This window comes from Rhyacophila brunnea, unplaced genomic scaffold, assembly GCF_057557595.1.
Source record: "Rhyacophila brunnea isolate RB1 unplaced genomic scaffold, BYU_Rbru_1.0 scaffold_10, whole genome shotgun sequence".
In the NCBI taxonomy this organism is placed as follows: domain Eukaryota; kingdom Metazoa; phylum Arthropoda; class Insecta; order Trichoptera; family Rhyacophilidae; genus Rhyacophila; species Rhyacophila brunnea.
The window spans coordinates 6,572,931-6,595,457 of NW_028232752.1; the positions used below are offsets into that span (position 1 = coordinate 6,572,931).

The 22,527-nt window shown below is 32.9% G+C and overlaps 2 protein-coding genes across 3 annotated transcripts in view; one reads left to right on the forward strand and one right to left on the reverse strand.

Moving 5' to 3' along the window:
* The first annotated feature begins 606 nt into the window (after positions 1-606).
* Positions 607-14,127, forward strand: Cisd2 (CDGSH iron sulfur domain 2). Its single transcript, XM_085950167.1, has 3 exons — positions 607-776; positions 10,787-10,998; positions 13,437-14,127. The coding sequence occupies exons 1-3, from the start codon at positions 680-682 to the stop codon at positions 13,524-13,526; spliced, it is 399 nt and encodes a 132-aa protein (XP_085806293.1). The 5' UTR covers positions 607-679; the 3' UTR covers positions 13,527-14,127.
* A 5,643-nt stretch (positions 14,128-19,770) lies between these two features.
* Positions 19,771-22,527, reverse strand: part of LOC147078847 (uncharacterized) — a 46,234-nt gene continuing 43,477 nt past the window's right edge. The window contains exons 5-6 of one of the 2 annotated variants that reach the window (XR_015071143.1): positions 19,948-21,385; positions 19,771-19,884 (exon numbers count right to left, since the gene is read on the reverse strand). The gene's annotated coding sequence lies outside the window, so the exon portion shown is untranslated. Of the gene's footprint in view, positions 21,386-22,527 lie in introns of both variants that reach the window. The other variant, XM_085950179.1, reaches the window with a different exon arrangement.

Consider the following 22,527-nt stretch of genomic DNA (forward strand, 5'->3'; position numbering starts at 1 on the left):
CAATGGTGTGGTATTAAATAAGTATATCACATTTTTTATTTTTCAGTTTTCATTTTTGCTTTTAGAACATACCTACACTATTAATAATTCTATGATAAATTATAAGATATGCATAATATTATCAAAAGTATCATAAAAATTCCACGACATATTTTAAATGCTTACGTTAGATTAATAATTTGAAGTGGTACGTTTTTTTAATTAATTAGTGTCTTCGCACAACTCGGGAAAATCTTTTTAATTCTAGCAACTCTAAATTTTGACAATTGACAGCGCTGGCAGCGCCTCTAGTTTCGAAAATATTCATAGAAAATTAAAGGTAAAATTAGTTTGGTATAGACATCTAGTGTGTGAATTACAAAGCTTTAATATAATATTGTAGGCAACATTGAAATCTCCATCATAATTTCATTGAAAAAAATAATTAATCAATTATTGAAAATAATAAAAGTATAACAACATAGTTCATTTTTCAATATAAATAATCTTATTACAGCGTTCACTACAATGATTTATTTTTTGAGCGTTGCTTAAATTTGAAAGTTGGGAAAATATGATATTGCAGGCAAGCAGCACTCGTCTGACTTTCTGAATTTATTATTTGACAGTGTTTCGCTAGCAGAGTCTAGAAGCGCTGTGTAATTTTTTTTGTGACAATTATATTATTGAAAGTGTCATCATGCAGCCCATCGCTCATTTGGTAAAGGTTTCCTTGCCAGACTATTTGGCAAATTTACCGATCCCTGACTCGATCGGCGGCTGGTTCCGGCTAGGATGTAAGTCTCATTCATAACAGTTTTACCAAGTGTCACACGTCTCGAAATCGGCACATTTTCAGAGAACGTATGACCCAGTTACGTCACATTTGGCACAATCTAATAAAATTCTCGACGCAGACAATACAATTGACTATCTCGCCTCTGAAAGTTATTTTTTCCTATCAAAAACACACGCGTGATCAAAGGGTCTTTATGCGACGTCGACCGCAAGGTCATACTGTCGAAACAACCACTTGTTTTTCCTTATTCAATCGGAAATCACCGCTGTTATTTTTATTCCCAAACTTGTAATATTGTATAAAAAATAATTAATGACTCATGACGAAGGAGATTGTTTGAATGACAGTACATTTTTTTACCACAGCCTTTCAAAATAATTTTGCATAAGTAATATCTCTTATCATGTGTCTACCTGTACCTAGGTACTTACTTTTAATTTCAGACCTTTCTACGAAATTCTAATATTTCCCTACAATTATGTAGGTATCTTGGTAAAAAATTTCTCTATTAAACTCACGATAATTCCTACCCACTTACAAAATAAATTACCTACACTACCTAACTAAATAATATCTTTTACCTTTCATATAAAAAACTTTACCTACAACATAGATAATGTCAAGGTTAAGTAATAATATGTAACTGGACATTACATTCTCAGTTGATTTTATATGTATTTGTTAAGTGATTGAAAGGTATTTATTATTGAAGGTTAATATTTATTTCACCTTACAGCCATTAACTGACATGGTACCTAATTAGGTAAGTACCTATCAATATTATTATTATACCATGCCCAATCCTAATTAGATCATATTATGGGCCTCCACAGAGTAGAAGTTTGTATTAACAGATTTTGTTTTTACAAGAAATGGATAACAGTCATTTGCTCAACCTATTAGGTCCATACTCTGACTCATACACAATTTGAAAAATAATAAATGAATGTGTCAAATCATGCCAAACTTAAAGAGTTACGGTAACAAGTAATTATTAATATTTCGATGCGGCATGTCTAAAAGACAAAACAGCTCGGACAATAAGCCGGCTCGCACATCACAACTCGCCTCGGGTGCCTGACCGGCATAAATCAAAACTTCCGAGAACGGCTGGCCAGTGTTTCATGACACAACCTCGCACATCTATCTAGCGACAGTCGCGCGTAGCCTTCGAAACGTATTGATATTTCAATGCGGTGATCGGCGAGCCGGTATAGGAATGACCAATTCGTAGGTGTTTTTTTGTGACATCGACCCTCCGACTCGGAGCCCGAGAAGGATGCAACATGTCGAATGCAACAGCCAGATGTTTTTTTCAGACGAAACAGTTGCATTCTGCGAAGCTCCATTTGGCAACGTGTGTTATGTTGTTTCGTTAAATAACGATGACGTCACATCGACGTATTCGACACGTTTTTAGGCGAGACGAGTTCTGATGTGCGAGCCGACTAATACCTCGCTTACACGTGCATCGATTTACTGCTGACAGTACGTATTATTGCTCCCATAACAAAAAAATTGCACGTGTAAACACGTACTATCATGCAAATTGCAAAATTGCATGCGTGAATCAAAACAGTTCAGAAGTTTCTGAATTTTCATACGACAATTGGACCGTGCAATATCTGTGCCTTCGCAGTAGAACGATAGTAGTGAACCTGTCGATAAAAAAACGAAGTACACCGCGAAGACTCATTTTGAGGTTGACCGATTTTCAGGACCTGTCAGATAGTACCATAAAATGACAACATCGCATCTCGCTTACTCTTGAAGAATGACATTGGCGAGACAGTCAGAACTTTTACATGTAAACAGTTATTATTGCGATAGTTTAAAATACACACTATTGGTGCAAGTAAATCCATGCACGTGAACAGGCGCTTTAACGATCCTAATAATTATGACCGTTAAGCTACGCGCAATCAATAACCACTCGTGAAATTTAGGTTCACTAAACATATCGTAAAAAATTAAATATTTTCTATGGTTAGGATGGATTTGCTGAAAATTACGCAAAAGGGTCTACCTATAGCTCCAGAGTTACAATTTCTTCTAGCATTAACATAATATTATGGCATTGAAAGCATTTTGCATTCAAGTAGGCGTAAGTAAATATTCGTGTCAGGAAATTTTACGTATGCAGTACGCTGTATCACACTTCACCGTGAAATGTTGTATCGGAAATATATGGTCGTAAATTTAAGACCGTCCTACTTCTTTGGGTCGTATACTGATATAAAATTCTTGTCTAAATAAAACACGGTTCTCGTCGGTTTACAGGAAGCCAGCGGCAGACAAATTTTGAAAATAGTTGATATACTGGATTATTTGTTAGGTTAGGTTAGGATCTAATAAGATTGGAACATTATTGTCTGCAATGCTCCACGAACAACTCGTAATTTTTTAATCTCGGTGCTATAGAGATGACCGTATTGTATACAGTTGTCTCTTTCCGATAAGAATGCTCACGGCGAACTGTGCTACGGTGAAATGTAATACGTACAATTCTCATGTAACCCAAAATATTACCCACATTTATCGTGAATTGTCACTGCGTCTTCTTTCTCCTTTTTTTCTCTACATTTCAAGCTCATTGCAGAGTGTATGAATGCGAACGCCGCTCTAAGTATGTCAAAAATGGATCTGTTTAACTGTGGGCAAATGTTGCTTAGAGTAAAAGGGGTGAGATAAGTACCAGATCGAATATTGATTTTGCTGAGAGTGCCGGAAACCATGACGTTTTTTAATGTAGCCCATCTTCTGTATTCACACTTTATGAATTTGTATATCTGGACGATTGACCGTCCGCTGCATTGACAAGTATTCATTATTGAAGGAATTTAAGGGGGGACATGCTCAGCGTAGGTCAAAATGGAGCTTTTGTTCTATTTTCAAAGCATGATCCTGGACATACCTTAAACGTTGTAGATAATCTATTTATATAATTTTGAAGCCTTATTATCCTTACCTTTTTCTCTTACCTTTTACCTTTTTAATCTTTTTTTTTAAACAGTACACGTTCAAACACGCGCGTTAACATCATTTTACTCCCTACTTCAATTATAATTTGACAAATTTATGGCTACGGCCATATGTTGTAGCTTAACCACTGGGGAATGCCAAAAGAAATGGTGTATTTCAAAAAAACACTGCCTTATTCTTAGGTCAATAATTATTATAAAGCAATCATTATTCGTAGGATGTTAATCACACTTGAATGGTCAAAGACATAGCTTATAATGAGTATCTTTAGAATTATCTTCAAATGTGTTAATAAAATGCCTAATTCTTGTCAAATTTGGGATCACAGAGATTATCAATATAATTTTTTATCGTAAATATTTTACTAAAATTATCTATAAAAAATCTTAACACCGCTGCACATTCATGTACTGAAATATGATTTTATTCTAAAACATTAGAGCGAGAGGTTTAAAAGAATACTATTTTATGTAATAAAAATACTTTATGCAGTCATCAAATGTTTAAAATAAATATAAACGATAATAAGGCTTCAAAATTATATAAATAGATTGTCTACAGCGTTCAAGGTATGTCCAGGATCATGCTTTGAAAATAGAAAAAAACTCCATTTTGACTCACGCTGAGCACGTCCGCCCTTAATGAACACTATGTCATCAAAAACAAAAGTTGTTTAATAATATGATATGGAACATTTTAATATTTTTAATAATTTATGGTTACAGTTTCCTTACTACGAGGGTGGGTCAATAATTCCTTAGAAAAAAGCATTAAAACAGTTTTTATTTTTGTATTTTTTTTTTATTACTCAACATAATCTCCTTGGAGCTCAATACACTTGGTTAGACGTTTCTCAATTTTTTTTAAACCGTCAGAAAAATAAGTTTTCGGAAGGTCCTCAAAATAAGCATTTGTCCGATCGATGACTTCTTCATTTGAAAAAAAACGTTGTCCACTTAGCCATTTTTTTAAGTTTGGGAAAAGGAAAAAGTCACTGGGGGCTAAATCTGGCGAATACGGTGGGTGGTCGACCAATTCGAACTTCAATTCTTCAATTTTAGCCATTGATCGTAAACATGTGTGAACACGGGCATTGTCCTGATGAAAGAGGATTTTTTTCCTGTTTAAATGAGGCCGTTTTTCTTCAATTTCGTTTTTTAGCTGGTCCAATAAAGATGCATAATAATCCCCTGTTATTGTTTTTCCTTTTTCCAAATAGTCAACGAAAATAATTTCACGTGCATCCCAAAATACAGTAGCCATAACCTTACCAGCTGATTTTACGGTTTTCGCCTTCTTTGGACATGGTTTGTCTTCGCAATCCACTGCTTTGACTGTTCTTTCGTCTCGGGAGTATAGTGGTGTATCCATGTTTCATCTACAGTCACAAAGCGACGAAAAAATTCATCCGGATTGCGTTGCATGAGCGACAACAGGGCTTTAGAGGCCACCACCCTACTGCGTTTATTGTCGACTGTGAGCAAACGCGGCACCCATCTTGCAGAAATTTTTTTCATGCCCAATTTGTCATGTAAAATAGAAATGACGCTACCTTTTGAGATCCCTGTAACCTCAATTATCTCACTCAACTTTAATCTTCGGTCACTTAACACCATATCGTGGATTTTATTGATCATTTCTGGTGTAGTCACCTCTACAGGACGTCCTGAGCGTGGTTCATCCTTTGTTGATGTACGACCACGTTTAAATTCATTTAACCAGTTATAAATAGTTGCAAGTGAAGGAGCAGATATGCCGTGAACTAAATCCAACTCATTTTTTATTTCCTTTGCTGTTAACCCTTTTATATTAAAATGTTTAATAACAACTCTAAACTCAATTTTCTCCATTTTCCATTTTTCCATTTTCCACAAGCAAATTTTTTTTTTAAATGTACGAGAAACACACAACAACCCGACCAATCTGATTGAAACTTCGCAGCATACTGAATCGGTAGTGCCGCTGCATGAAAACAAACCGCTTACAGTACTAGTCGCGCCACCTGTCGGCTTTTCTAAGGACTTATTGACCCACCCTCGTACCATAAAATAGATACAAAAATAGTAAATTAAGATATTTGTATAAATTCATATTCTTTGCCAGATATTTATACTTCTTGAGGTTATGTACCGAAGAATGTAAGAGTTTTTTACTTGAGTTATTAACCTGTTGATGATAAAACTTGTTTTTATCCTTATCTTAGTAATTCAGATTTTCTGAGAATTGTTTTGATTTATGGTAGCAGATTCTTGCTATCTTTCGAAAAGTATTCCAGATTTCTTAATTTTATTTAATACATGTTTTATTAGTTTTTAATTCATTTTACGCATCATACACTGTAAAGTAGTATAAACTCTGAGTTTTTCATGACCATAACAATACAATTGAGTACTATTATGATTGTGTTTTATATTTTTCACCAAGTGGATAAAGATTGGTGTTTAAGCATTTTCTTTTAAAGAATTAAACCTTTTTATGAAAAAATGGTTAGCCACTTGCTCAACCTATTAGGTCCATGCTCTGCACCGCGATTTCCTAACTATCGACTCGTGTGGCACCAGACGACATGACGTAATTGTGACGTCAGCCAATACACGCTCGAGGCATGCCGCCCGCGCACAGTGCTCACCGTAGATATTATTACGATGAAACACCTATATGTGTATGGTGACATTGAATAGCGCCGCTGTCTGAGTAGCGTTATTTTCTCGAATGCTATTATCACTCCGGTAGTACGTCACAATGATGTCATATGACGTCATGTCGACCGGGCAGCTGGCACTCGCAAGTTCTAACATGGGCCCCTGGATCCAAACACACATACAATGAAAAACAGCATATGAATTTCACCAAACTTAGAATTCGAACCTGAGACCCTTTAGTTACCAAGCAATTACATTACCACTCGGCCATCGTGGTGGCGATATCGTATCCATTTACGCAGGGTTTAATTGAATTTTAAAAACTAACCAATATTATCTGCAATTTGTAGTCTTAGAGGTCAATGAAAACAAATATGTATGACTGACAAAGTTTAGTGTGCACTATTCATTTCAGATCTTAAGAGCCTACCTCCACTCTTTGCCTATGTATGACAATGTGTATGCCTATGTATGGAATGTATGACAAAATTGTCCACCAAAGAAAGTTGACATTGAGTGCATTGGATGTCTGATTGTAATTTTTAATTGCAACTAATACCCTATCCATGGAATAAGCCAAACCGAATCGTTTATTACCCTCCAAACTTACGCTGTTTCCGTTTACAACCATTTACTAACTAGTCGAGTGTTCATGGAAGTGCTTGCGAAACTGTATACAGACATCGCATCGTGTTCCGTTATGCTTCACTCAAATCATAGTGTTCGGGTATGCTCGCATAATTGGATCAAGTATTCATTCTACCAAAATCAGAAGAATATCTTTCTCTATGGTCACTTTTTAACAAGTTTGATGTCTATGGTCGCTTAAACGTCAAACAAAAACGACACAGGACGTAATTTTTGCATTTTGCCGAGAGATACCTCTAGTAGTAATACAATGCCAATATTGAAAATGAAAGATGTTAAAATCGCTACGTCATTTACATACTCATTATTTCTTATATTCATTGATTTATATTACATTATGGCCGGATAATCCGAATGCCGAATAAACGTTACTGAATAAATATAATCATTATATCATCATCATATACTCTTGAGAAGTAAGTACATGATTACTATCGCGGAAGGTAGGTACCTATCTAAACAAATAAAAGTAAATGCTGATGGTGATAGTATACCATTTATTATGCATAAATCGTTTCCAGCACAATTATAATATGAATTGAGTTATTAAAATATATATATATATTAATTAGATTTTCATTCATTTGCGTCTGATATGTATTTACTAACGAAACTTTTGAATCCGAAAGCATTATCGCTTTTACGAAATTTACGGCGTTGTAGATTAGTTTCATCCACGAAAGCAAAGTTTAGTAATAAAGAAAGCAATCATGATTGAATAAAATGAAGCACCAATTATAGGATCAATTGTAAAATAGATCATACCATTAGACAATAATCAAAATAATTCACTGAATCATAATGAAATACGGAAGAAAACAAGTACGTATGACAATTATTATTATCAACAAACGCGGGCTGTCAGTTGCAATCTGTCAAACATCGACTCTGCCATATTTAGCAATCGGTTCGCTAAACTTATGGTAGAGGGGCATTCTGTGTACGGATTCGGCGAGATGCTTATATACAAAATCTGGATGAACGCAATTATACGTTTTGCACGCCATCTGGCATAAAATCGCATTCGAAAATATTGGATGAAAGGCCCCTAAGTACCCATTCTACCCTAAGTGCAAAGTGTTTAAACAATGTGTGCTTTCAGTACTCACGTATGCATGGTAAACTTGGTCTCTTAACAACAGAGATAGAGATGTATGTTGGGCATCACTAATAAAGACAGAAAAAAGGTCAAATGGATGCGGAAGCAAACAAGAGTATATAATTTAACTAAGTATGCTATGAAATGGAGATGTGCCTGAAACGAAATATTAACATTTGGCGGAATTACGTGGCAGTAATAAATTATGAACTGAGAAGAGTGGAGAGAGTTTGAGAAGGTATTTATCCAGCAATGGATTGAAACAAGCTGATGATGATAATATAGTGGCTATATATAATGTGTAATACTGCTTGTTGTGTTTCATAGAATCTGACAAATAAATTTCAACATGGAACTCGATGCTTACGCAATGATTTTATTTTCATAGTGCAACAGGAAATGAATACTGACTGTTGGTATTGACTTAATGCAATATTGTTACTGCATTATATATTATGCAATAAGATCAAATTGCAACATGGTACAATGTGTTGAATAACGGAATTTAAATGTTGCACATTTTTTTTGCTCCTTCAACATATTTTTTGTTTTAATTCACTTGATTTCAGTTAAAACGTCTAGTACCTAACTACTGGCATAAACATTCAAGTAAAACAGTTTTTTACTTTTTTTTTTACCATGTCCGATCCTAAGTAGATCATTTGGGTCTCCACGGAATGGAGTTTTTACAGATTTTTTGTTAGCCACATGCTCAACATATTAGGTCCATACTTTGACTTGAAACACACATTGAAAAATAATAAGTGTATTTGTGAGACCCACGATTCCAACCTGGGACCCATGACATAAGCCGACGCTAATTATAGTGGCAGAAAGGTTTTTTATTCAAAATAATCCTATTCACTGCCTTACAAAAGCCAAAAATTTAGTATCTGTACAATTTCATCTTTCGATGGATTCGAGCGTATTCTATTGTATTGTTGGTTGATTTAATAAAACGCAATTTTTTTGTAGTGCTAATTCCACTTTTAATCAATAAATTAGGACCGGTTTCGTGTGCCTCAAAGGGACATTTTCAACATTCTTTCATCATCGACTGTGTTTAGGGAAAAGGGCGTAACCCTCGATTTTTCTAAAAGTGCTTTTATTAGATATTAACAATGTATACAACTAAATACACATTCTGTAAAAAGGAAGTAAGCCACAAATGCCGATTTATTATCTAAATTCAGGTTTTAATTGAGCTTTAATTAAGTTTTAATTTAAGGAAAAAAGCATTTACTCTCAATTTTAATGATTTTTCTGTAATAACTTAATTATTAGTAGATCGAAAAGATATTACACCAAATCATCGATCATCATGCACCCAATGTCTGTGCCTTTTTTTTATTAATATTGAACCAAAATCATTCAACAAAAGTTTTTTGCTTCTCCTGTAAAATTCGATCTGTGTGGGTTACACCCTTTTTCCTAAACACGGTCATTATTCTATTGTATTTTTGAAATTTCATTTATTGTTTTCTCCAGAATTCGAGATTTGTTTATTGATTTCTTGAGTTACCTTTTCTTGCCGAATAACTCTTCCGACGAAAAATTTATCCTTCCGGAAATTTTAGAAATCACATTCATAATCAATGTTGAAAGCTCGTTTTTTAAACTTTTATTCCCCAATTTTTCTCGTCAGGTCCGCAGTTTCCTTTTCCTGTTTTAAATTTTCCCCTTATTATTTTTTGTCTTGTATTAACAACTCTCAATTTCCCAAGAATCTCATTATTGATTTCTCGACAAATGAGTTTTTTTGATACAGAGGGTCCTCATAATCTGAGTAGTCATTATACGAGTCCCGGCAGTTACGAATTTGCAGAAAAATGCAAAAATACTATAAAAACACAAGTGCAATAGCTCACAGTCGTCAAATGTCACTTTCAATCACACACTCCTACGCTATTTCTGTCTTTCTTTTCTAAACATGTCCCAATTAAACCCATTTACTAACTAATTTTGGTCCAACCGGATTCGCTTTAAGAGGTATTTTACAACGTTTTTATTAGGTCGTATTCTTATTTGTCCGGTACAAATCTTGCAATCGATTTTTAACTAACTTTCCGACTAGCTAGACATTTAAAACTTTTAGAATATATTAGAACACGATGCCAATGCATTTTTTTAATACTTAGCCATTTTTAAGTAGAATTAAATTCATTTTTAATTAATTCTGTTTTGTATGAAAAGTTATTTCGGAAGAAATCCGTAATCCAATCCACTATTATTGGTTGCTAGAGTCCTAACAACTAAATTATTAATATAAACGTGCGTTACTATGGAAATCAATATGAGTGTCAAAATGACATTTCAGTATTATTTCTATCAAATACAATTTTTTTTGATCGTTTAAGCTAGTTAAGTCAAGTTTATATGATTGAACAGAAAATTTTAAATCGTATATAAAAAGTTCTTTTTGTCTTGTAATTATTTTGAGTTCAATTACCCTCGGATAACGAGGACCCTCTGTATTTCAGAAAATTCATTTCTCAATCACAACCCCTTCGGTGTGAAGGATTTACTAGTTTGGTGTATATAATTACTACTTCGATCTAGCCTAAATGAGAAGATGTAAGGGAAATTATCGCTGACCTGCGAATATAAATGAAATATGATTTTTTCTTTTTTTTTCAGTCCGAGATTGGCTCTCACTAGTGCCCCCAATTGCAGCCACAGCCGGCCTTTATTACATATCCTACAAAGCGTTCTGCCCCAAAGCCAGAGATCCCAAGTACAACCAGAAGAACCAACTCATCCAGAAGGATTGCAAAAAAGTTGTAGACACAGTTGATATTGAAGACATTACTGAAAAAGCTGTTCTTTGCAGGTGTTGGATGAGTAAAAATGTAAGCAACTCTCCCTTTGTAAATTATATTTTTTTTTCGACCATTTCCGATCTTAATAAGATCATATGGGCCTCCATAGAGTGTAGGTTTGTATTAACAGATTTTGTTTTATACGATAAATAAATGTCAGCCACTTGCTCAACCTATTAGGTCCATACTCTGACTCATACACAAATTGGAAAACAATATGTACTTACCAGACCCAGGATTCGAACCTAGGACCTACAACGCTTAAGCCCATCGTGGGTGATAGATTCTATCTGATAGAACATTGTCAAACCCAAATATTTTTGATTATATTGAAAGAATCTTATACACTATTTCTATTATGATCTTTGAACACATTATTTTACCAAATGAATATAGAATGGTTAAGTTGATAAACTGCAACCCTAGCAATGGCTGTCATTTTAGCATCTCTAAAAAACAAAACAGGACAGACGATACAAACAGACACTATCATAATAATTATGACCACAAAAATTGCGCACCCAGTTTACCATTGGTGAATCTTCCTGCAATTGATTACCGCTGCACACATTCAAGTTGCCTAGCTCAACCTTTTTACACCTGCGGACCGATAAAAATAGGAGACATTTTTCAGGAAGCGCTACACAGAAAATCTGCTACTGCATCTTTGCTAGAATAGTTGATAAAGCATGACTTCGGTGTTGTTTCTGAGAGACGAAGTACTGCATTAATATCCATTCCACTGGCCTATAGTAACCAAGGTTGGTGGGTGGGGTGGGTCAATGACATTAAAATGGACGAAGCATCTGGAAAAAAAAATGACACTCACTTTTTTGTCGGGTCTTCCGAATGGCATAATCTGTTCTAACGCCATTACAATAAAGGTGATATTGCTATAAATTCTCGCTGCGTGATATCGCATAATGGAAATTGCGTGTCGTCTGCCTATACATGTGTGAATGTCGCTATGCGCGAATTTACTTGCTAGCTACTGTATGCCTATACCAGTGGCGAAGACTCCATACTAGGCGATTATTTAAAGCCTACCTTCTTAAGAAAAATAATTTTTATTTTCATGTTGACGTATTTATATAATCACAAATAATAATATATTCAATATGCCCAAAGACATCTATCGTATAATTGTCATAATTTTACGACCTTTTCCCATATTTCAATAAGCACCATCTATGGCATCTCTCGAAAGTTTAAAAAAATAGAACACACCGCGTTTCGCTTCACATATTGTATAGGATTATTTTCGCGTGAACCGACGGGTTTTTCAATATGAAGTTTTTTTCTCATTATTTCAAAATGTCTGGCGTCCCACATACAAATGTACAGGCTGTTTCGTCAGCACTTACGTCGCGAGAGCACATTGGTTCAAAATAATTAATAAGAAGATAATTTAAAAAATAATTTCTATGGGATTCAATCACATAACTATGTACTTATTGATTGTTGTTAAAAATATAAAATAATTTATCTCGTGATTTTTATTTATTTATTAGTTCACTCATTAGATAATTTAGATATCTGATATTGTACCTACCTAAGTCTGTGTTTTAAATATAGAAGTATTTTAAAATGTCTAGTTTTACGGCTTAAATGATAAATTGTTATGGAACATAATTTATATACAACAACGGATATTTTCATAGATGATAGGTAATATATTTTGAGCGTATGTTACGTTTATAAATGTTTAGGAAAATACATAAGTAATTCAAAGTAATTGCTTATTTTTATGAACTAATTATAACAAACCAATTAAGCTTTTGAAATTTCTTCGTTTTAGCGTACCTATTCATCAGTAGTAATATTGGGTTATCTTCTTATTTCCCGCAAATATATCTGACAAGAATGGTTACTCCCACAGCCTACCTCTTTCGAAAAGTCACCCTTCGCCACTGGCCTATACATGTGTGAATGTCGCTATGCGCGAATTTACTTGCTAGCTAATGTATTGAGTGTGTTGTCCATTAATAATGTCATTGCGGTGGGTACATGGAATCAAGCTGCAAAGGTCCTTTTTTGCTTCGTTTTCATATTATGTTTATGCGGGTTCCTTTTTTAACAAACTTTGAATTTGACATTATTTTATTAATATAACTATAATAGCAAAAAAATACAGTTTTTCTCATCTAGGTTTGTTAGTAAAGTTCAAGAGACTGTTTTCATTTTAAATCTCTTATCTACATCGTATAGTATCTCTGTTATCACTAATTATTATCAACAGTTATGTTGATTATTATTTTTATCTTAACATTATTTTGTAGGGACAGAATAGTTTATTTTGAATCTTGTTTAACCAATCAACAACTTCGCCCTGCAGTCTTAAGTAAAACGTATTTGAATATTTATAATAATATAAGTATTCAATAATTGTACAATTAAAAATTACCTAATGTTGTACACATTGTAACACCGCCATATATAAACATATTTTTTTGTTTTTACTGTTTCAGTGGCCATACTGTGATGGAAGCCATGGACCACACAATAGGGAAACCGGTGACAATCTGGGTCCAGTCGTTGTCGCCCACAAGGCGAAATAGATCAATTTTATTTGAATTTTGAAAAAAATTACCAGATAGTGATTTTAAAGACGTATAAGATAATGTTTAAGTCAATGCCGAGAATTATTTTCTTTATGTAAATTTCTCTAGTATTTTTTTACTTTCCTCAAAGTGCCTTTTAAATTTTATGATTTGTTGTCAACAAATACATATATTCACTTATTTGTTTTGCACTTTTGAATTGCTTTTATATCAACGGTTTGGTCATATATGTAAGGATATGGGTATATATATACAATAAATGTTATTCTCTTATGGTATATGCATTATCCTGTATCGAATATTTTGTGATATCAATATTATTTTTAAAAATGTCTCGCTTACAACGTTCTGAATCGAATTAAAATGACTGCAATTGTCTAAAATCTAATACGGAACATCTAAAACAAAATGGAAAAAAGTTGGTATGGAAATATATTATTAGTTTGTAAAAAATCAATATTGTAAATACTATTCTGTTATACGAGTCATATTGTTTAGTCATTACTAAAATAATTAACCCGGCATTGTTAGGTGCGTAACATGAATAAAAACATCTGCAATAATGATATTAAATTAAATTTACTCCAATCAATGAAAATGGTTTCATTTCATCGACTAACTTAACCCCTATATTCAGCTCCAAGAGATGCTTAATGATAACGGCTACACTTTTTACTGTCACACGTGTACGTCCCAGACCATGTGGGAAGCGAATGTAACCTCTGAAGGTATTAAAGATTTTGGGAGGCCATCAAGAGTGTCTCGAATATTAAACATGGATAACCTTTAACATACCGACAAATGTGCAAAACAGTACACTCAGTAATCCGCCGCTCGATTTTCCGACAACTACTATACACCGCCATTATTTTTACTGGTTGAAAGCACAAAATCAAGCTCTATAATTCGCCGGTATTTGATTGTCAAATAAAGTAGTCCACCATGTACAAGTATTCAACAATACAACGCAGATGAGATGGGTTTATTTTGGAAACTTCTCCTTTGTAAAATGTACGTTCATCGCGAAGAAAGTGATGTAGGTACAAGGGAAGAAAGTGCCCAATGACCGCATCACAATAATTATGCCCGTGCTCCAATGCAACCGGGACACATAAACTGAAGCTTTTGGTCATATGAAAAGCCTGGAATCCTACGCCATTCAAGAATATCTGTCTCACTGAACAACTGGTTATGTAAGTGATTTACTGTTTAATATTTAGTTAATAAATATGTATAATGTAGCAAATACTTGATTTTGATTATAAATAAAACCATAATTTGCTAGTACAAATTTCTCAAAAAAAAAACTTAATATTTTGTATGTACACACTATAATCCGCCATTTTCACTAATTGGACACTTGTCTGGTTTTTAGGGTGTCGGATTACTGAGAGAGTACTGTATTTGTTCGGATCCTCGTAGTCTACCAGCTACCTCATTCCAAAAGTCACTCTTCGCCACTGTATCATACTTACAGAAGTGGATTTTACCAGCCGAGAACCATACTCGTAGGACTGATCCCCCAATAGAAAATATATACATATCTTTATCTGAGGTTGGTCCACAGCTGGATGAAGGCCTCCCCTTGCTCCTACTCTTAGTTCTTCGCTGCTATGTACATACACCTAACTTTATAAATGTGTCAATCCAGCAGGTTTTACAGCATCCCTGATGTGGTGAAGGGTGGAGGTAGGCTGTTAAGATCTGACATAAATAGTGCACATTAACTCATACAGTGCTGACGACACGGCTGCCGTGTCGGCATTAGATAGCCATTAGATACAATTAGCATGTTATTTAAATTTTGTAATTAAATAGTAATTAACTGGTCCGCAGTGAATGAGTTAAACTTTGTCAGTCAAACATAATTATTAGTCTTCATTGAACTAAGATTACAATTTGAAGATAGTATTGGTTAGTTTTTAAAATTCAATCAAACCCTGCCTAATCATTACGATAGCCGAGCGGCTTACTGCAAATTCACATATTATTGTTTTTCAATTTATGTTTGAAGTCACAGTATGGACCTAATAAGTTTAGCAAGTGGCTAACATCCATTTGTCATAAAAAAATCTGTTAATACAAACCCATAATATGATTCTATTATGATCGGGCCTAAATATTAAGGCTATATTATTATTACTAAGGCCCTATTAGGGACGCCATATTAGAAAATAACCCAAAAATATTTGTTTATCTATAAAATTATGCATTCAAATTATAGATAATTTTGGATATTTTATAGATAGAAGAATATATTTTATCGCTTATGGTTTGGTTTAGGCAGGGTTTAATGAATTAAAAAAAAAACTAACCAACAGTAATATTTTTTCTTAATTCAACGAAAACAAATAAGTTTGACTGAAAAAGTGTGCACCATTTTTTGTTGGATCACCCATAGCATACCTTAACTATTATGGTTTGCTTTTGCACGGTTTAATTGAATTTTAAAAACTAACAGCACCATCTGCAAATTGTATTCTTAGTTCAGTGATAATAAATAAATATGACTGATAAAGTTTAGTGTGTACTATTTATGTTGAATTCTAACAGCCTACTTCATCACTGACCCCTTGTTGATTACTGTATGACGGCATTTATCCAGCGGTTTGCCATTTCATTTGCTATGTGACCTCTTTATACCTATATCGAACAAAATGTAAATGGCGAAGGTGGTTTGCGAAAAACTGCATTTCACAATTATTAATTTCTTATGTAGACACACACCGCCATCTTTAGATTAATAAAGCCTGAGCATAACTTTTTGCACAAGCAACGAGTGGTCCACTTTTCAGCTGTCAAAATCAGATCCCAGATTGCTTGAAATATTGATTCGCCCTTTCTCGTTTCAAATTAAATTATGAAAAATTCTCAAATCAAATATATTAACTATCAGTGTTATTTATAAATAATATACATTCCTGTTATTCATCAGCTGTCAAAGTCAGACTATTCCTTCCAGTGGCGCACCCAGGGGGGGGGGCAAGGGTCCCTGGCATTGATCTATGCATTACATTTGTAGAAAGTGTATTAATGCTAGTGTATTATTTATCATTTAACTCATTTATCCAAATCAAACCATTCCCAGTGTCAAGGCAGGTAATGATAGGTCATGCATAGACAACGGGAGGGGTGAAAAGTAGGACCAGTCGTGTAATGTATTGGCTTCCTTCTTCAGTGGGCAATGAGACACATCATTAAGAATGCTGCTGTCTGACAAGTCACAGTTGTCTCGATGAAGAAAATTAAATCGTCTACAACGAGTTTCAAGTTAGATAGAAAACAACTTTTAATATTATTTTATTGATTTATTTCATTTAAAATAGCCTATTAGAGTATTATTTATTTACATAGAGAGAATTATCTGAGTAATTGTATTTAAAAATAGTATGTAATCTAGGAAGCATAGAGCACATTATCCAATAACAATTTTACTGAGAAATATCGGTACCTAAGTAATAGAATTACATACTTACATGATAATATTATAGAAAAATAGCCAAGATTTCAACCCATAAGAAACAAATGAAAGTTTCATTATGTTACCCTATAATACCCCGTTTACATGTACATGGATTTACTGCTGGCGTATTATCGTGGTCATAACAAAAAATTGCATGAGTGTAAACATGTATTATCGTGCAAATTGCAAGGATTAAAAAAGTTTCTGAACTCTCACGCGACAACTGGACTGTGCGATATCTGCGCCTGCACATTAGAACGATAGTAGCGAATGTAAAAAAAGAAACTACACCGCGCATACTCATTTTGAGGTTAAACTATTTTCACGACCTGTCAAATAGTACTATAAAATGATAACACCGTGTCTCGCTTACTCGTGAAGAATGAGATTGGCGAAACAGTCAGCATTGTTACGTGTAGACAGTTATCGCGATAGTTTAAAATATACATTATTGGTGCAAGTAGCTCCATGCACGTGTACAAGCGCTTTAAAGCCGTTCTGCCTAACATTGGCACCTATTGGAAAAATATGAAGCTTGCAATTTGAGACAATTTATTAATATTTTACATTTCAATGTGTCAATACATCTCTAAGAACAATAAATATTTCTTAAAGGAATTTACATTTAAAAAAATTTGTTTTAAATTATTAGTTTATCTTTGACTTTAAAATTCAATAAAATTTGTCTCAAATTGCATGCTTCATATTTTGTTCACTAGGTGCCTCTGGTAGGCTGATTATTCGCCTTTGGTTGTATTATGAGACATCTAGTAATGGTATGATGAAACAGACAAATAAATACATTTCGATGAAAAAATATCTTTGTAACGACATAGCTTGAGGATAAAATGTAAATTGATTTATATTGTAGGAATGTAGATGTAATTTTAATTGGTTTTTATTTTTAATCGATATATATAAGTTAGTAACTCTATTAATCAGTACATAACGTGGGGTTGCTGCCAAAAGTTGGTAAGTCGATAATTTAGGTATTTAGAGCTACAACGGATTATGTATCTATGTATTATAAATATGTATGCTGGGAAAAAAATTCAAGGTCATCCAATATATACAGACAATATGCACATAAAGCATGAAGAAATTAGCATTATGCCTGATTTTAGAGGGCATGTCAAACTTCAAATTGGACAACTCGATTAGATATAAATAAAATCAATTTAAAAACATTTTATTTCCTTGAAAAAAATTGTTTTATTTTTTAAATACATTCATGCTATAATTTATAAAATTGTTCTGTAAAGTGGAGACAAGTGAGACAACTTATTAAACTTTTAATTAATAAAAATAAATAATAATATCCGAATGACATACATTTTACGATTGTTTTTTTCTTATTATAATTTCTGTGTATGAATTGAAAAGTGGGATAAGTCCAAACTTTCTACTTGACAAGAGAGCTACAAGAAGATCGACGTTATATAAATATTGCATGTGAATATTAATGATTCTGTGTTTAGTATACTATTTCAGTTGATTCGAATCGTCCCTCTTCTTCTTTATGAATATATTATTATGCATTATGGTTAGTTTGACATATTCTTCACATTTTCAGACTTATCCCCCTTTTCCATTCACACACATATTATTTTTTATTCGTATTTGTATTAAACTAATAATTGTTCTTATTGTTTTTAGATACATACATGTAATGAATAATTTAAATATGTATTTTTAAAGGCATTTTTTCAATAATTTGTATTTAATCAAATGACTCCTATTCTCTTCACTGGATGTTTCTAGTATCTGTTACACTCACAATTTTACTGTAATCGATGTAGCGAATGAAATAGCTTTATTGAGATTGTCCTCAATAGTAATGAGAAAACACCAACCAATCGTAATATTATTTTACTCACATTAGCCATAAAAATCACATTTAAAACTATTACGGAAATAAATACAATTTTTTTATCCTAATTATTTTATCCTTTTATCACAGTTTCACAATCAACCTTTAAAAAATATACAATGGAATACCGAACTCAGGTCATTATTATGATGTGCGGCCACCCTATTATTCTGTATGTGAAATAAAAGGGAGATAAGTCTAAAATCAATATTTTGGGAGTCAAAAGAAGATTGACTTTTGGACAACTTGCCTGGTGAAATTTACTAATTATTCAGCTGCATTGATTACGGCCTAGTTTAGATAAGCCTAATTAGGCTCGCCTCTTTTCTGCTATACCTACTCATGTATTAGGGTTAATTCGGAAAATTCAATTTTTTTTTCTGACTTATCTCCTTTTTCAGCCTACATATAGAATTTTTAAGGTCCACGAAACACCGTTATGGCGATAAGGGCGCATTAAAGAGTGGTCACTTTATAATATGTAATATTTCCATCTTGTATTAAAAACTTTCAAGAATTATTTAAACTTTTTTATATATATGATAATATATAGTGGGCTTTTCTATCAGACCCACTTGCAACTGAAGCAATAATTGAACCCTGCGTGAATACGCATGTATATCATAGTATGACCAAAAATAACAAAAGTAGAAAATGTCTACATGATTTTTTTTATGAAATACAGTGAAGTTAGACATGCAGTGTTATTGTAAATCGATTCTTATGCCAAATGGTTGAAACATAATACTTTACACATCTTAAGTCATATATATATACCTACAGATATTAGATAATATAATATAATAATATTATTATTAAGATACGTACACCCATATGGCTCGCTACTGTAGTTTTACAACCATACCCATAAATTGTCATTCTATCTATATTATAATTATTTTTTTTTTGCAAATGGTGATATTACCTAATCCTGAGAAAATGGTACTTCAAAAATAAAACCACAATACTGTCAATCTATGTATATAAAGTTGGTCTAATGATAGCCTAATGACGTGTCGACACTGGCAACCTCATTAAATTTTACGATAATTATCGTAAAATCTAACGAGGTTGCCAGTGTGGACCCGGCATTAGGTTTCAAAATATATAATATTTGACTTTCCCACCTGTGTGTACAACATCATCATAATAATAAACCAAACACAATCCTAATGTGGACGTGCATGCTATATTCTGCTTTTAAGGTTAACACAAATACAATAATAGCCTGACAGGAGATTGCATTTTCTATACACTTCAGCAGCCCTATTCCAACATAACACTTAACACCCAAATCAATAAAAATGCATTCCAAGAGTTGACTATCTCTGTAAGCTGTCAAATGTAATGTTTCTTAACGGTAACCCAGGCAGTAACGCTAACTAGATAGAGTGAGATACAGGACAACAATTTTAACGCAGGTTACAACAATTTGGAAAATTAATATACACATCAGGATACTCCTATAAGCTGTCAAATGTCATTGATTACGTGAAATATTTTCAACAAATTGCAAAAACATTATTATAACTGCCGTGTATACAAAATTGATCCAGAAGTTATCGGAGTTATGGCGTTAACCAGTTGGAATAGACCTGCAGCTACTTTATTGAGTCATTTCTATCAAAGAACCAATTGAATGTTGATGAACAAAGAAACGGAAATGTGTATGGAAGTGACAACGTTAGTGATACTATTTACTTTTGTGAGCATTAGCCCTTTACTGCATGATTTTTTTTTTTTGAAAAAAAATATTTTTTCTTGGTGTCAAAATGCCTTGTGAATGAAGGAAAAATAATAAAAAAAATATTTTTCGAAAATTTCATTAAATTTTGTATGTTACTGCGTGGTGTCGCAGATTTACGACATTTGGAAATCTTACATTTTAGTATGACAAAATACAAAACCAAATGAAAACAATTATAAAAAACTAATGTGCACACCTTATTTGATGTGTAGATATTTTTATTCAACCAATTTCTATCTTCTGTATATTTTTTTTTATTTATTTACAAATGCGGATTTTCGCGTACATACGAATTCGTCAACTGTCAAAGCAGAAATGCAGAGACTATAATGCAGAAGTGCTTTATTTCTTGAAATGTCGAAACAAAATCGGTAAAGTAGGATGTTTATGGTAAAGCAGTTTTCTAGGCATCGAAAAAGGATATTATTTGATAATTTACACAGATGGCATTGGCTATATCGAAATAGTTTGAAATGTCGCAAATTTGCAACACTATGCAGTAAAGGGTTAAAGACACACACAGGTGGTGACATCTTTTATTTGTGAGTCTATAATGCCACATAATTAATCTAAGTTAAGTACCTGATTGTTTTTGATACAAGTGGAATATATTTTCAACTCACAGCTGGATAGGTATGCCATTGATATTTTAAAATCTTCATTTACTACCTATAAACACATTCCTACATATAGTATGCATGTTATAACCATTATATTTGAGCATATAATATTCACATCCTTGATCTGACACGCATCCCGCAAATATGGCACAAGATCTGTAAAAGAAAATAAGAGAATTATTAATGAGGATCATTCAAATATAGGTTATTTCCCACCAGTGATGAAGAGTGGAGATAGACTGTTAGGATCCAACAGCATTGATAGCGCACACTAAACTTTGACAGTCAAATTTATTTGTTTTCATCGATTTAAGAATTCAAATTGCAGATGGTGCTTGTATGCTTTAAAAATTCAATTAAAACCCTGCTTAAAGCAAACCATCATAGTGGAGATCTGGTAATGCACACTTTGTCAGTCATACTTATTTATGTTTATTGAATTAAGAATACAAATTGCAGATGGTGTTGATTAGTTTTTAAAATTTAATTAAACACTGCCTGAACTAAACCATAGTAGATAAAAAATATTCTTCTTTCTATAAAATATCTAAAATTATGCCATTAAATCATACATAAATATTACCTATTATGGTTTGCTGTAGGCAAGGTTTAATTGAATTTTAAAAACTAACCAATACCATCTACAATTTGTATTCTTAGTTCAATGAAAGCAAATAATTAGTATGACAAAGTTTAGTGTGCACAATAATTTATGTCGGATCTTAACGGCCCACGTGCGCCACGTAGGTCGAAACGGGGATTTTTTGTTATTTTCAGAGCATAATCCTGGACATTCCTTAAATGTTGTAGATAATCTATTTATATAATTTTGAAGCCTTATTATCCTTTATATTTATTTCAAACATTTGATGATTGCATAAAGTATTTTTATTATATAAAATACTATTCTTTTAAACGTCTCGATCTAATGTTTTAGAATATACATGTCATATTTCATTACGTCCATGTGCAGTGGTGTTAAGATTTTTTAGATTTTGACTTAATTTTCACCGTTTTTGAATTAGTTATTAAATATGATTCTACATTTTTTCCTTCTCTACAAAATGATAAAACTAGGTACTTAAGTCAGAAGTTAATGGGAACTGTATTAATTTTGTTTTTGAAAATATTAGATAACTTTAAAACCATAAATGCATTAAATAAATAAAATAATATAATATCTACAATACTATTTCATACAATTGAACATTATTTAATTGTTCCTAATTCGACAAGCACAATTTTTCATTTTTAGTTTCATAATAATAATTATAGCCTTGATTTATGTTAATCAAGTA